This window comes from Pungitius pungitius, chromosome 5 (assembly GCF_949316345.1).
Source record: "Pungitius pungitius chromosome 5, fPunPun2.1, whole genome shotgun sequence".
Taxonomy (NCBI): domain Eukaryota; kingdom Metazoa; phylum Chordata; class Actinopteri; order Perciformes; family Gasterosteidae; genus Pungitius; species Pungitius pungitius.
This window is the reverse complement of record NC_084904.1, coordinates 9,927,280-9,940,740: the sequence shown is the minus strand read 5'-3', so window position 1 is coordinate 9,940,740 and position 13,461 is coordinate 9,927,280. Positions and strand designations below refer to the sequence as shown.

The window sequence follows — 13,461 nt, the reverse complement described above, 5'->3', positions numbered from 1 at the left end:
GGCCTTTCCAACCTAAACCATTTTCTAGCTGCTCCAGAGAAGTCCGGCTGCCCCAGTCTTCACTTACGGCCCAAGCAGCTCCCAAAGAAGGAAAACTACTAACACCTTGGATACAACTTGCGTGTTACAAGAGCACCCACAGCTTTTGTGCCACTAAAAAAAAAAACAACAGTCATCATCCCCAGTTTGCAGATGACACCACCCTCTCTGGTGGGGATGAGTCGTTGGAGTGGTGTAGCCAGAATAACCTAGTGCTCAACGCACTAAAGACAGTAGAGATGGTTGTGGACTTCAGGAAGTACGCTGCCCCACCTTCCCCTCTCACCCTATGTGACTCCCCCGTCACCACTGTGGACTCCTTCCGTTTCCTGGGCCCCATCATCACCCAGGACCTCAAGTGGGAGCCGAACATCAGCTCCATCACCAAAAAGCCCCAGCAGAGGTTGTTCTTCCTGAGGCGGCTGAATAAATTCAACCTGCCAAAGATGATGATGGTGCACTTCTACACAGCCATCGAGTCCATCCTCTGCTCCTCCATCACCGCATGGTACACTGCAGCCACAGCCAAGGACAAGGGCAGGCTGCAGCATGTCATCCGCTCTGCAGAGTGGGTGATTGGCTGCAATCTGCCGTCTCTCCAGGACTTGTTCACTTCCAGGACTTTGAAGGGGGCTAGAAAGATTGTAGCCGACCCCTCTCACCCCGGACATAAACTATTTGTGCCCCTTTCATCCGGTAGGAGGCTGAGGTCCATCAGGACTAAGACCTCCCGCCACACTAACAGTTTCTTCCTGCTGTCATTAGCATTATTTTTACTTAATAAATCCTAGAAAACCTTACAGGAAGGTGATCTGACGCCCCGCATGTATTAATAAATCACTCTCCACGGCGATAGTTATTTAGTCTCCACAAGGGAAGACTGCAGACACCCCCCCACCCACTGGGTGCCAAGTGTGACGTCATGTGATTGCGGAGGTTGGTTTTGCGGCTCTTGGTGCTACAAAGAAATAAAGCAGTGAACGCTACGTGGCTATCTAACAGTTTAATACAACTTTAGTATGTTGGAACCTTGAACAACAGCATTTAGGAAACGTGAGCTAAACAACTGCTGTTGTTACGCTGCCTACACATTAAACAGGAACTCACAGTTCTCAAGCTGCTCAGCCACATCTCGCCCAGTAGAAGCCATGAGCTGCTAGCAGCTTCTAGACACGCTACAGGAGCGAAGTGCTGGGATCGATTGCTTCTGTCTCGCTGCTCTATTTGACCAATCCTGCTCAAGAATGAGGTTCTGCCCGCCTGAGCTCCTTTACATACGGATACAGAAATACAGGCATAAATAAATGAAGAAATACAGAACTGTATAAATAAATAAATGTAGAAACAGATTTAATTATGTTCTGTGTAGGTGTAAACTTCTATTAATACATTAATGTATTTATACCATTTATTCATATTCATTTATATACTTCATATTCGTCATTTTTTGTCCTCCATATTGCAAAAAGCTCTCTCCCTCTTCAACTACCGCCTCGGACTCTGAACAAAAGGACCAAAGGAACCTGGAAGCACTCGACCCGGCTGCCGTGTCTCAGCCTGAATAGGGCAGTTTCTATGAAGCCAGATTGGGCCCAGATTCTGCAACCATCAACGGGCTGGAACCTGTTTTTGTGCTGGTTTGCGATAAACCCGGTGGCCATAGCTGGCTCACATCTGGCCGCATCGAGCCGGAACACAGCCGAGAAAGCGGACGCTCAGCCTGGGTAAATGCTGATGGATTGGTTAAAGTCAGACTTAAGAATACAAAGCTTAAGTACCAACATAAGGACAAAGAAAATTCTCTTTTGTACATTTACATTTAATGGGTATATTCAGGTTCATCTTTGTAGTTTGGGTTTTTACTCCAGCATTTTTTAAAGCTGAAAAGGCGGCACAGTGGTGGGTGGTTAGCACTGTCGCCTCAAAGCAAGAAAGTCCTGGGTTTGACTCCACCCAGTGGCCTTTCAGTGGGGTGTCCGTGTTCGGCTTCCAATGACAAACCAACAACATGCTCTGGTATGCAGGTTGATTGGTGAATATTAATTTCCTGAAGGTGTGTAGATGTGAATGCGATTGGTTGTCAAGGTGTACAACATCTCTCTCACAATGTTAGCTGGGATTTACTCCAGTCCCCCCCGCAAAGGCTTTGAAAATGGATGGATGTTTGTAGTGCCTATCTCTACTGGTTTACTTGTTGGAAAATATATAAAAGGCACCCAATGAGCCATTTTATTTCCAACAAAAGGTGCGTTAGTAAACTGTGTGGGCGTGTTAGAGCTGACTAACCAGCTCTAGGTAGTTGTCCACCTGCGGTTGTTTCGAACGATCTCTGCCTCTTCTCTCGGTGACGGTGGCATTGGCGGTGGTGGTGGCGGTGGCGGCGGCGGGGCCGGTCTTGGATAGGTTTCTCCAGGGTGGAGTCTTGCAGGTTGATCTCTTGGGGTTGCTGTGGGGCCACACTGGAGGCGGACCGCTTCATGCAGCTACCATCTGGAACAGTCTAAGGTAGAGAAACATGAGAGCTCACTGACAATCATGTCTGACACAAGTTGTTTAATTGCTGGATAACAAAAACTCATAGTTCATAGCTTACTGGGACACTTACTGGAACTGAGCCTTGCTCCTGTACTGTGTGTTACTGATGAGCAGGTGGCACTGTGTATGGTTGCTCCTGTCATCAGGGTATGAATGAGTAAATGATGACATGATGCGTTTAAGCTCTTTGAGTGGTCGGAAGACTAGAAAGCCATCAAATAAAATATATTACATTGATATAAAATTATTTGAAAATGTGTTGTATGTTATAGAGAACGAGAAAATGCATTTCCTGCTGAAAATGAGTTTGAATGCATAAACATGAAATTAATTTCAGAAAGTTGCTTACAGTACAGAAATGAAAAACGCTGTAATTATTATTATTATTGTAAACATTGCTGGAAGAATAGAAATAAGAGAAGCTGAAATAAATTAAAAAATTGCTGAAAATACAGATATGAGAAAAGCTGAAATGAACTTGAAAGAATTGTTACTAGTATTGTTTGAAAGCAATTGTGGTGTACCTATGGTTGAGGTAAAGATAATCATTGAGGCTTTTATTCTGAAATTATGGAATTGGGTGAGGGGGGGGGATGTTTTTCATTCAAACTAAATGGACTTGGTAAAGTGGATTTGTACAGCGCTCTTCTAGTCTTCTGACCACTCAAAGCGCTTTAACACGACATGACATCATTCACCCATTCATACACAAATGACAGGACCTACCATACACAGAGGCACCTGCCCATCAGTAACATTCAAACACTGTAGTCACAGCTAGAGGAGCAATGCTGGGGTTAAGTGTCTTGCCGAAGAACACCTCATCATGCAGGTTAGCCAGGCCTGGCATCAAACCGCCAACCTTAGGAAAGCCCCATTATTATTGGACATGGCTACAATCCGAAGCCGAAGGTGTTTTAGGTGCTCGCTCCTTTAGCTTGACGCACGCTCCTGATCTTGAATCTAGAATTGATTGCTCTTCCTTAGTGTCCTGGATGTTGGTGTGTCAACGTTGACATTTTTTGGGTTGAATATTGTCACCGTAATTTCTTTTGCGCCTGAATATTTCAACAGTTGTTTTTTTTTAGGTTGAATTTTTTTGCGGTGTTTTAATGTTGAAAAACATTCAGGTACATAATTTCAATGCATAAATATTCAGTGCTAGAAATTCAATCACCTTTTTATTTCAACCCCCGATGGCACAGATTTACTTCCAAAGGACGGCTGCACATGTCTGTCTGAAAATATTTACACTAACAATGCATTCCAACAATAATAATAATAAGTTTAATAAAGATTTGAAGAACAATACTTGGAATGCATTTCAACAATGACTGTAACACTACATGGTACATTTTGACCACAGCAGTGAAATTAAAATATAGCATGGAATTGTTATAAATATTAATATTGTTGGAATGCATTCATGGTATCAAAGTATTGTTGTTCTAATCTTTATTCCGACTTATTGTTTTCTTCCGTGGCACCTGGAAATTGTACTTATAACTACTTGAGGCAGTACTTTATCTTCAATAATCTAACTGAGAGTATCCGGCACAACACCACCAAACTGTTAAGTTATTGGATAAAGTACAGCCTCTCGTACCTTATTGCTTAAATATATAATAACCGTTGCCAGCAACATAATTAATAGTAAGTGAGTAGTAAACTGCCTATCAGCACTAAATAGTTGTAGCCACCAAACGTCAGGTCAGGATTTCATTTTTTTCACATTCCTATTCTAATATCTAAATTCTGAAGAATAAATGTTCTTTGAAAGAGCATAATAAGGCAAGTGCATTATTATACTGTCATTATACCAGTGGCATAAAAAAAGTCTGAAAATTACAATACTATAATTTTGCGCAATTAATCTTAATTAATGTTAACAAAAAGCAGTTATCGTGAAAGCCTGTCTTTTTTTGACGATTGCCACACCCGCAAATCTTTTTGAGTGCACAATGATATGGAACGCTCAATGTAAACAAGTGTTCAGTACTTTATAATATGGATAGATGAAATCCAGCGTGCTGATTGGTTGAGAGTGAGAGACAGGGGTTGCATTATTGAGCAATAATGTACTGTTGCTGTTCATATTGACCCGAGCGTTTCATATCACTGCACAAACAAGTTAGATTTTGCGCAACTGTTAGTTGACATTTTAGTGCAGTGGCGATCGTGCATCAAGCCTAACAATTAGACGATAAAGCAATAAGGTACAAGAGGCTGTACTTTAATACAGTACACCCCGTGACTAAGTCTCAACCAATCAGAATGTTTGATTTCATCTACCTGTATTACATTTAATACTATACTGAAATATATATTATTATATGCAAGGCATTTTGTTATTGTTTAGCCCCACCACATAGGGGGTGTAAGGTGGTGTTTAAATTAGGCTACAATGCAAATATAATCAGGTGGATTACTGGGCACAGGTGTTGAAGTGAAATGTATGTATGTATGTATGTATGTATGTACTCACCTAAATGATTATTAGGAACACCTGTTCAATTTTTCAATGCAATTATCCAATCAACCAATCACATGGCAGTTGCTTCAATCGATCTGCATCTGCCAAGCTGCTTGTTCCTCCCTCACTGAGAAAAAAAGCATTCAACAAGATCGCGACTCTTCGCTGTCCTGGCTCCCAGATGGTGGAATGAGCTCTCTGATGACATCAGGACTGCAGAGAGCCTCTACATCTTCCGTCAAAAACTCAAGACACACCTCTTTAGACTCTACCTTGACTAAAACACTAGCAAACTGTAGCACTAACAAATGGTAGCACTTAAACTGTACTTATAATGGCACTTTTCTATAACATGTTTTGAAACTGCTTATTTGATTTATTCTTCCGAGTTTGTATCTCTATGTGGAAATGCACTTATTCGAAGTCGCTTTGGATAAAAGCGTCAGCTAAATGACATGTAATGTAATGTCAAAATGGGAAAGAAAAGGTGATTTAAGCAATGTTGAGCGTGGCATGTGTTATGACCCTGGTCATTTGTGTACGGCCGTGTGCCCTGTGTATTTCCTTTTTGGGTTTTTTCCTTGGTTTGTATTTTTCCCTATGTAGATCGGGGTGTGCCACCGCCATGTGCTGATTGGCCGAACATCCTCGCCGGGCCCTGGTTGGCTGCCGCGGGACTCCTGGGAGATAAAAGGAGCCAAGATGGCGTTGTTTGAGAGATAGAGGGGAAAGCAGCAGCAGCACGTCGTTCTCGTCCTCCTCGTGTCCCAACTGGCCACCCTGTGGGGTTGTTGTGAGACTGTTGTTTGTACATGTTCCTAACGAGTTTGTTTTCTCTTGTTTTTGTGATAGTTAGGTAGGTAAGGTTCTCTTGTCATTCTTTTCTCTTTTTGGTTGGCAGGTCAGCTATTTTCTTTCTAGACAAGGTTACTTATTTTTGGTTTAGGTCTTCCTACGGGGTAGGCCGTTTTGGTGCTGCCAGATATTAAATACTTTATGGAAACTATTATTTCTCCATATTTATGTTTGTGAAAATAAATAAGTTTGTAATGTAAAAGCTATTTGTTCGTGGCTACTTGGGAGACGGGGAAGATGGGGCCTGTTCATGTTGCGTCCTAGGCACCCCTAGACTGGGGCGTAACACATGGTTGTTGGTGACAGACAGGCCGGTCTGAGTACGTCACAATCTGCTCAGTTACTGGGATTTTCACGCACAAACATTTCTAGCGTTTACAAAGAATGGTGTGTGAAACATATTCAGTATGCAGCAGTCCTGTGGGCAAAAATGCATTGTTGATGGTAGAGGTCAGAGGAGAATGGGCCGACTGATTCAAGCTGATAGAAGAGCAACTTTGACTGAAATAACCACTCGTTACAACGGAGGTATGCAGCAAAGCATTTGTGAAGCCACAACACGCGAAACTTTGAGGCCGATGGGCTACAACAGCATAAGACCCCACCAGGTACCACGCATCTCCACTACAAATAGGAAAAAGAGGCTACAATTTGCAAGAGCTCACCAAAGTTGGACAGTTGAAGACTGTAAAAATGTTGCCTGGTCTGAGGAGTCTCAATTTCTGTTAACAGTCAGATGGTAGTCAGAATTTGACGTAAACAGAATGAGAACATTGATCCATCATGCCTCGTTACCACTGTGCATGGTGGTGGTGTAATGGTGTGGGGGATGTCTTCTTGGCAGACTAGGCCCCTTAGTGCAAATTGGGCATCGTTTAAATGCCACAGCCTACCTGAGCATTGTTTCTGACCATGTCCATCCCTTTATGGCCACCATGTACCCATCCTCTGATGGCTACTTCCAGCAGGATAATGCACCATGTCACAACGCTTGAATCATTTCAAATTGTTATTGTAAATAAGTTCACTGTACTAAAATGGCCCCCACAGTCTCCAGATCTCAACCCAATGGAGCATCTTTGGGATGTGGTGAAACGGGAGCTTCGTGCCCTGGATGTGCATCCCACAAATCTCCATCAACTGCAAGATACTATCCTATCAATATGGGCCAACATTTCTAAAGAATGCTTTCAGCACCTTGTTGAATCAATGCAGTTCTCAAGGCGAAAGGGGGTCAAACACCGTATTAGTATGCTGTTCCTAATAATCCTTTAGGTGAGTGTATGTACGAAGATATAAATAAAGGACAGTAAAGTAGTATTGGAGACTCCAGAACAATTCATCACACGTCAGAACAAAAGGGACACAGGGCAAAGAAGAAAGTGCCAACCAGACACTGATAAGGATGAGCGTTAGTCACACATAGCACCATACAACACGGACGCTTTGTTATGTTTACATTCATGTTAGACCACACATTTTATGTGATTGGATCTTGTGTTGCGGCGAGAGGACCTGCTCCTCCTCAACCCCAGTTCAGGGCCAATAGAAATCTTTCCTTTTTTTAATCCAAAATTTATAAAACAATGTTCTTCCTGATGTTAATCAGTTCTTCCGGCCTGCGTGATGCCAGAACTGCTCCTGCATTTGCAAACGCACTGCTGTTACTTGACCTGTGATCTGACAAATAAATCTCCCAGAATGAGAGAAGTTGTTTGGCTGAATAATCCCAACCGTGATTCCAACTTTTGAACATGTTCGTTCTTTCATCTGCCAACCCCTCGACATTCTTTAACACTACATGTCACATGCCCCAATTTACATCCATTCGTATTCTGATGGGAGAAGTTACCATACAAAGTAGCACCGGCCTTCAGACACTTAAGTCACAGCAACGGTAAGATTGTCAGTGGGAAGTGTCACAATAAGAGTAGATTCTTAAAGATGAATTGACTTTTTAAATCGCAAACCAGCTAAGACAATCATTGCATTAATAGCCCGCATGGTTAAACAGTGCATTTTATATCTCAACAGAAAGATAAACACCGTGGCACCTTGCAATGACTCTTTGTGAAGAACAAAGTATTTTTAACATTGAGTTGAAGGCAGGAATTTGCAAAACAATTAAATTTGACATTGTTGATGAGAGTTTAAGTGCAGGTTGTTCTCTTTCGTGAACATAAATCACTGCATCATCAGCGTACATTTGAATATTACACCCATTGCAGACATCCAGCAAATCATTAATGTATAATCTGAATATTAAAAAGGTCCCAAAATAGAATCCTGTGGTACTCCCTCAATAGATCTAAAAGCAGATAATGAAACTCTGAGACACTGGGTTCTTCCTTCAAGGTAGAATTTCAGCATGGCCAGAGACTTTTACGGTTTATTAATCCAAACAAAGTGATTAACCGTATCGAAAGCCTTTTTGGAGGTCAAGAAAAAACACTGCTACTACACCCACTTCATCCATTTTCAAGCTTCACATTCTCGGAAGAGTAAGCGGTTGGCGGTTTCAGTCAAATTATTAGTTCTGTAACCAGACTGCATAGAATGAAGCGGATTTGGAGAGCTATTGAGAGGTTTAACAAGTTGCTCTGCAATACTCAATTTTGGAAACAGCAGGAAGAATACCGATTGGCCAACCATGAGACATTGGTTGAGTCTCCTGAATTAAAAATGTGTGTTAATAAAATACATTCTATTTATATACCAGTTTTCCAAATACCCAAAGTCACTTGACATAAAACATTTTAAAATACTCTGGCAACACCGGGGAAGGGAGGCCAGATTCAGGTATAAAACAAGAGGCGCTGGAACGTGGCCGGGGCACCGAACAAGCCGAAGGGAAGCATGGTGAATTGGTACAAACCATACGGAGTGGAGAAAGCTGTTTTCTCTTTGGACTCTGACGACAGGGGAATCTGCCAGTAGCCCTTAGTTAAATCCAGGGTCGTAAAAAACTGTGCAGTGCCCAGCCGGTCCAGGAGTTCGTCGACCCGGGGCATTGGGTAGGCGTCGAATCGTGACACGTCGTTTACCTTGCGGTAGTCCACGCAGAACCGCACAGTCCCATCCTTCTTGGCCACCAGAACGATGGGGCTGCACCAGGCGCTGTTGGACTCTTCTATTACCCCCATCTCCAACATAGCCGCTAATTCCTCCCGGACCACTTTTCTTTTGTGTTCGGGTAGTCTGTAGGGTCGTGACCTCGCCGTCACCCCCGGGGGTGTCTCGATTTGGTGCATTATCAGGTCGGTGCGGCCTGGCCGGGGGGAGAACACATCAGCAAACCGCTCCTGCAACTGGGCAATGTCTGCTCTCTGGTCCTCAGAGAGATGACCCTCACACGGGAGCGGGGTGGGATTGGCCGCTTTTGGCACCTCCGGCCCCAGGTCCTCTCTTTCCGATACTGTGGAAATCAGAGAAACAGACTCCGCCTCCCTCCAGGGTTTCAGGAGGTTGAGGTGGTATATTTGTGTAGCCCCGCCCCTGTCAGACCGCACCACCTCATAATCAACATCCCCCACCCGGCGTGTGACCTCGAAGGGCCCTTGCCACTTAGCCAGGAGTTTTGAGTTGGAAGAAGGAAGTAATACAAGTACCTTTTCTCCCGGTGTGAATTCTCGCAGCTTGGCTCCTCTGTTGTACAGCCGCTGTTGTCGTTCCTGGGCCTGGAGCAAATTCTCTCGTGACATCCTACCCAGTGTGTGGAGCTTTGCTCGTAGGTCCAGGACGTACTGGATCTCGTTCTTCCCGGGGCTCGGACCTTCCTCCCAGCTTTCTTTAATAAGGTCCAGCAGCCCTCTTGGTGATCTGCCAAACAGAAGCTCAAAGGGGGAAAACCCGGTGGAGGCCTGGGGAACCTCCCGGACTGCAAACAACAGAGGGTCAAGCCATTTATCCCAATTATGTTCATCGTCGCTAATAAATTTACGAATCATGGACTTCAGCGTCCTATTCATCCGCTCCACCAACCCGTCAGTCTGGGGATGGTAAACGCTGGTGCGGACGGACTTAATGCCCAGTAACCCGTAAAGTTCTCCCAGTGTGCGCGACATGAACGAGGTGCCCTGGTCTGTTAGAATCTCTTTCGGGATTCCAACCCGGGAGATGACCTGAAACAGTGCTTGCGCGACGCTCTTTGCAGAGATATTGCGCAATGGCACCGCCTCCGGATACCGGGTTGCATAATCCATGAGGACTAACACAAAGCGGTATCCGCGTGCGCTCCGGTGGAATGGCCCGATTAGATCCATGCCGATGCGCTCAAACGGGACCTCCACCAGCGGTAGAGGCCGCAGCGGGGCACGCGGGATGGCTGGTGAATTGACTAACTGACACTCCGGGCAGGACGCACACCAGCGGCGCGCGTCTGCCCGGATGCCTGGCCAATAAAATCGGGCCATTATCCGGTCTAGTGTTTTCCCGTATCCCATGTGACCCGCCATCGGATTATAGTGAGCCGCCTGGAAAATCATTTCCCGGCGGCTTTTCGGCACCAGCAACTGGGTGTTTTCCTGCCCCGTTCGAGTGTCACGACTCACCCCCGCAGCCTCTCCCATTAGCGTGTTAAATCCCTCCCAATCCGTTCCCAAAATTACGGAGTGCGTCAGGTGGGAGCTAACCGCGACCTTTATTCTATATTTTCTCCCCTTGAACCTAAGTTCGACGGACACTATGGGATACTCATGAATGTCCCCGTGCACACACCTAATTTTCACCCGCGACGCTTCTACCAATGCCCCTGGCCGAACCAGGCTCTGATGTATCATGGACTGCGAGCAGCCCGAATCCACCATCGCCTGGCGTGTACCCCCCTGGATTCTTACCGGAACGCGGTACGTCGCTCCCGGGCCGGGGGAGGGTGATGGAGCGCCGGCGACCCGGATCACCTGCCCCACCTCCATCAGCAGGCACTCCCTCCGCAGGTGGCCGAGCCGCCCGCACTTCCAGCACTCCTGCCCTGGCGTTTGAGAACCTCCCGTTGGGTCAGGAAGGGTGCCGGGGTTTGCTGCGGTCGGGGGGTCCCGGTGTACAGCTGCCGGCGGCCGCCGTAGGGCCGCCCCGCGGTCCGCTGCGGGCTCCCTCTGGCTGGCGCTGCTGCCGGTTGCGTCGCAGGCAGCGCTCCCTCCCGGCCGCCCCGTCCGCTGCGGTGCACCGCCAGGTGGTCCTCGGCCAGGGTGGTGGCCGCCTCCAGCGTCGGTGGCCGGTGGTACCGGACCCACGCCGCCGTCCGGGCCGGGAGCCCCTCCACGGACTGCTCCAGATCCACCTTCTCGAGGACGTCCGACGCTGCTCCAACCCCGTTTGGCAGAAGCCACCTGGCGGCCGCGTCCCTGAGCCTCTGCCCGTAGGCGAATGGTCGGTCCTCGGGTCCCAGCCTGGCCCCCCGGAACCGTCGCCGGTGGTCCTCCGGCAGCAGCCCCAGTCTGTCGACTACCGCTTTGCGCACCGTTGAATAGTCCCGCCGGGCCGCCGGGGGCAGCCCCATGGCTGCTGATTGCGCCTCCCTGGCTAGCAGCGGGAGTAGCCTGACTGACCACTCCCCTGCTGGCCACCCGCACGCCTCCGCCGTCGTCTGTTCTTGTGACAGCAGAGCTGGATCTTCCTGTTGGAGAAGGTGCTCCGCTGTCCCTGCAGTAGGTGGTGAAGAGGGTGGTCCGGGTTATCCAATATGGACAACACTTTTCATTGTCCTCCTCTCCACCACCTGCTCTGGATGCTATTTTTGGCAGCCGATGATGGATCAGGCTTTCTTCAGTAGCTTCTTAAGTCTGTTGGTGTCAACCGCTCCAATGCTGCTTCTCCAGCAGACAATCGCGAAGTACAGAGCATTGGCCACAGACAGAACATCTCCAACATCTTGTTGAAAAAAAAAGAAGAAAAAGAGTCTACTCATCCCCTTCTTGTACAGAATCCGTAGCTTCTCACTCAGCAGCAGTGGTTGGATGGTGTTGAATGCACTGGAAATGTCAAAGAAAGTGATTCTCACACAGCCACCAGTTCCATCCAGATGCGACTGGGCTTGTTGCAGCAGGTAGATGATAGCGTCGTCCACTCCCACATGAGGCTGGTAAGCAAATTGCAGATGTGGGCCAAGACCAGCCTATCCAGCACCTTCATCACATGGGGTGGGAGGGCAACTCTTTGATAGTCATTGAGGCTAGATGGAGTTGACTTCTTTGGTACAGGGACCAGGCACAAACGTCTTCCACAGCACCGGGACTTCCACCTGCTTCAGACTCAGGTTGAAGAGACGTGGCAGGAATTTAGACAACTGGTTGGTGCAGGTCTTCAGTGCCCTGGGAGCCATGGTGGAGCCATGGAGGTGCGTTCTTTTGATTTTGAGTTGAGCCAACATTTTTGCCAAGCCCTCCAGGTTTAACAGAGCAGTCTAGGCAAGTGAACCACAAGACTCCGATGGGACTATGATGCTTGGTTCTCAAACAGAGTCAAAGTAGATGTACAATGTTGCCATGTTTAATGTTACGATAGCAGCCATATTATCTGCAAAGATAATTATTTTTTTTCCGGCAGTTTGCGTTTATGTCAAATTAAATAATGCACTTCAGAAATGCTTGTGTTTTGTTTTGTTTGTCAGGTTTTAACATGCAGCAAAGGGTATACAACTGCATTTTTTGTGCAACCCTTTTTTTTGTTGCATAATCCTAATGAATGAAAATGCTGAATGGTTGAAATTAATTTAAAACAATGTTGTGAAGATGAGGTGTTACCGGCAGTTCAGCATTGAGTCGAGGCATAGAAGCTGCTCTGCCGTTGTTGTCCAGACCTGTGCCAGGAACTGGGATTGTGCCGCTGACACCGGTCTCCATTTTCTTTATCTCCACGGATTCCTGCAGATAGGCACACACACACAACCACTCCCATTAGCATCATAAGATAGGTGGTCGTGAAGAGGGTTCCCTTATTTCATCTTAATAACAAACAGTATTCTTTAAACGGTGTTTAGCAACTTGAACCCTAGAATAACACTAAGAACTGCATTGAGCAAAATTTCCCAGAAAGACAAGGCAATTATCGCACAAACTATTTATTCAGTTTTACAAAGTCATTTATTCAAATAAAAGCTGGTATTTGCATAACAGCCCTCACATGGTTAATGCAGCGGACCACAATTCCCGCTGGCCTGCAGCGGCCCCCGTTCCCACTGTGCCGCAGCCCAATATGTGTCCATATATCCTCTAGCTCCGACTAGCTGTGACGACGGTGTGGGGGAGTAGAGGACCCCAGTCGCGCAATTTGCTACAAAAATGACAATATGCACAACCATTTGGGCTGTGCAACCCCCACGTCAGATAGCTTTACTAAAGCAGTTAAAAACTAAACTTCATGCTTTTCTTGATGAGACATTCCCTGAGGGAAGGATATGGTACATGTTTTTTTCTGAAATCTGCAACGATTTTTATTCCTCAACCTGTCACCTTCCTTATAGGCAAACAAAGTATAATTATTCTTAAAATGTACTTTTACTCGCTAGTTGCGGGAACGGTTAAGTAATCTCTCAACTCACATGACTCAGCCAGACAAAATCT

At 46.3% G+C, this 13,461-nt stretch overlaps 1 protein-coding gene across 1 annotated transcript in view; it reads right to left on the bottom strand.

The window, feature by feature from the left end:
- Positions 1-13,461, bottom strand: part of cacna1ba (calcium channel, voltage-dependent, N type, alpha 1B subunit, a) — a 167,766-nt gene that overhangs the window by 4,977 nt on the left and 149,328 nt on the right. Inside the window, 2 exon segments of the mRNA XM_062562322.1 lie at positions 2,326-2,539; positions 12,643-12,762. Coding sequence (XP_062418306.1) covers positions 2,326-2,539; positions 12,643-12,762 — 334 coding nt within the window.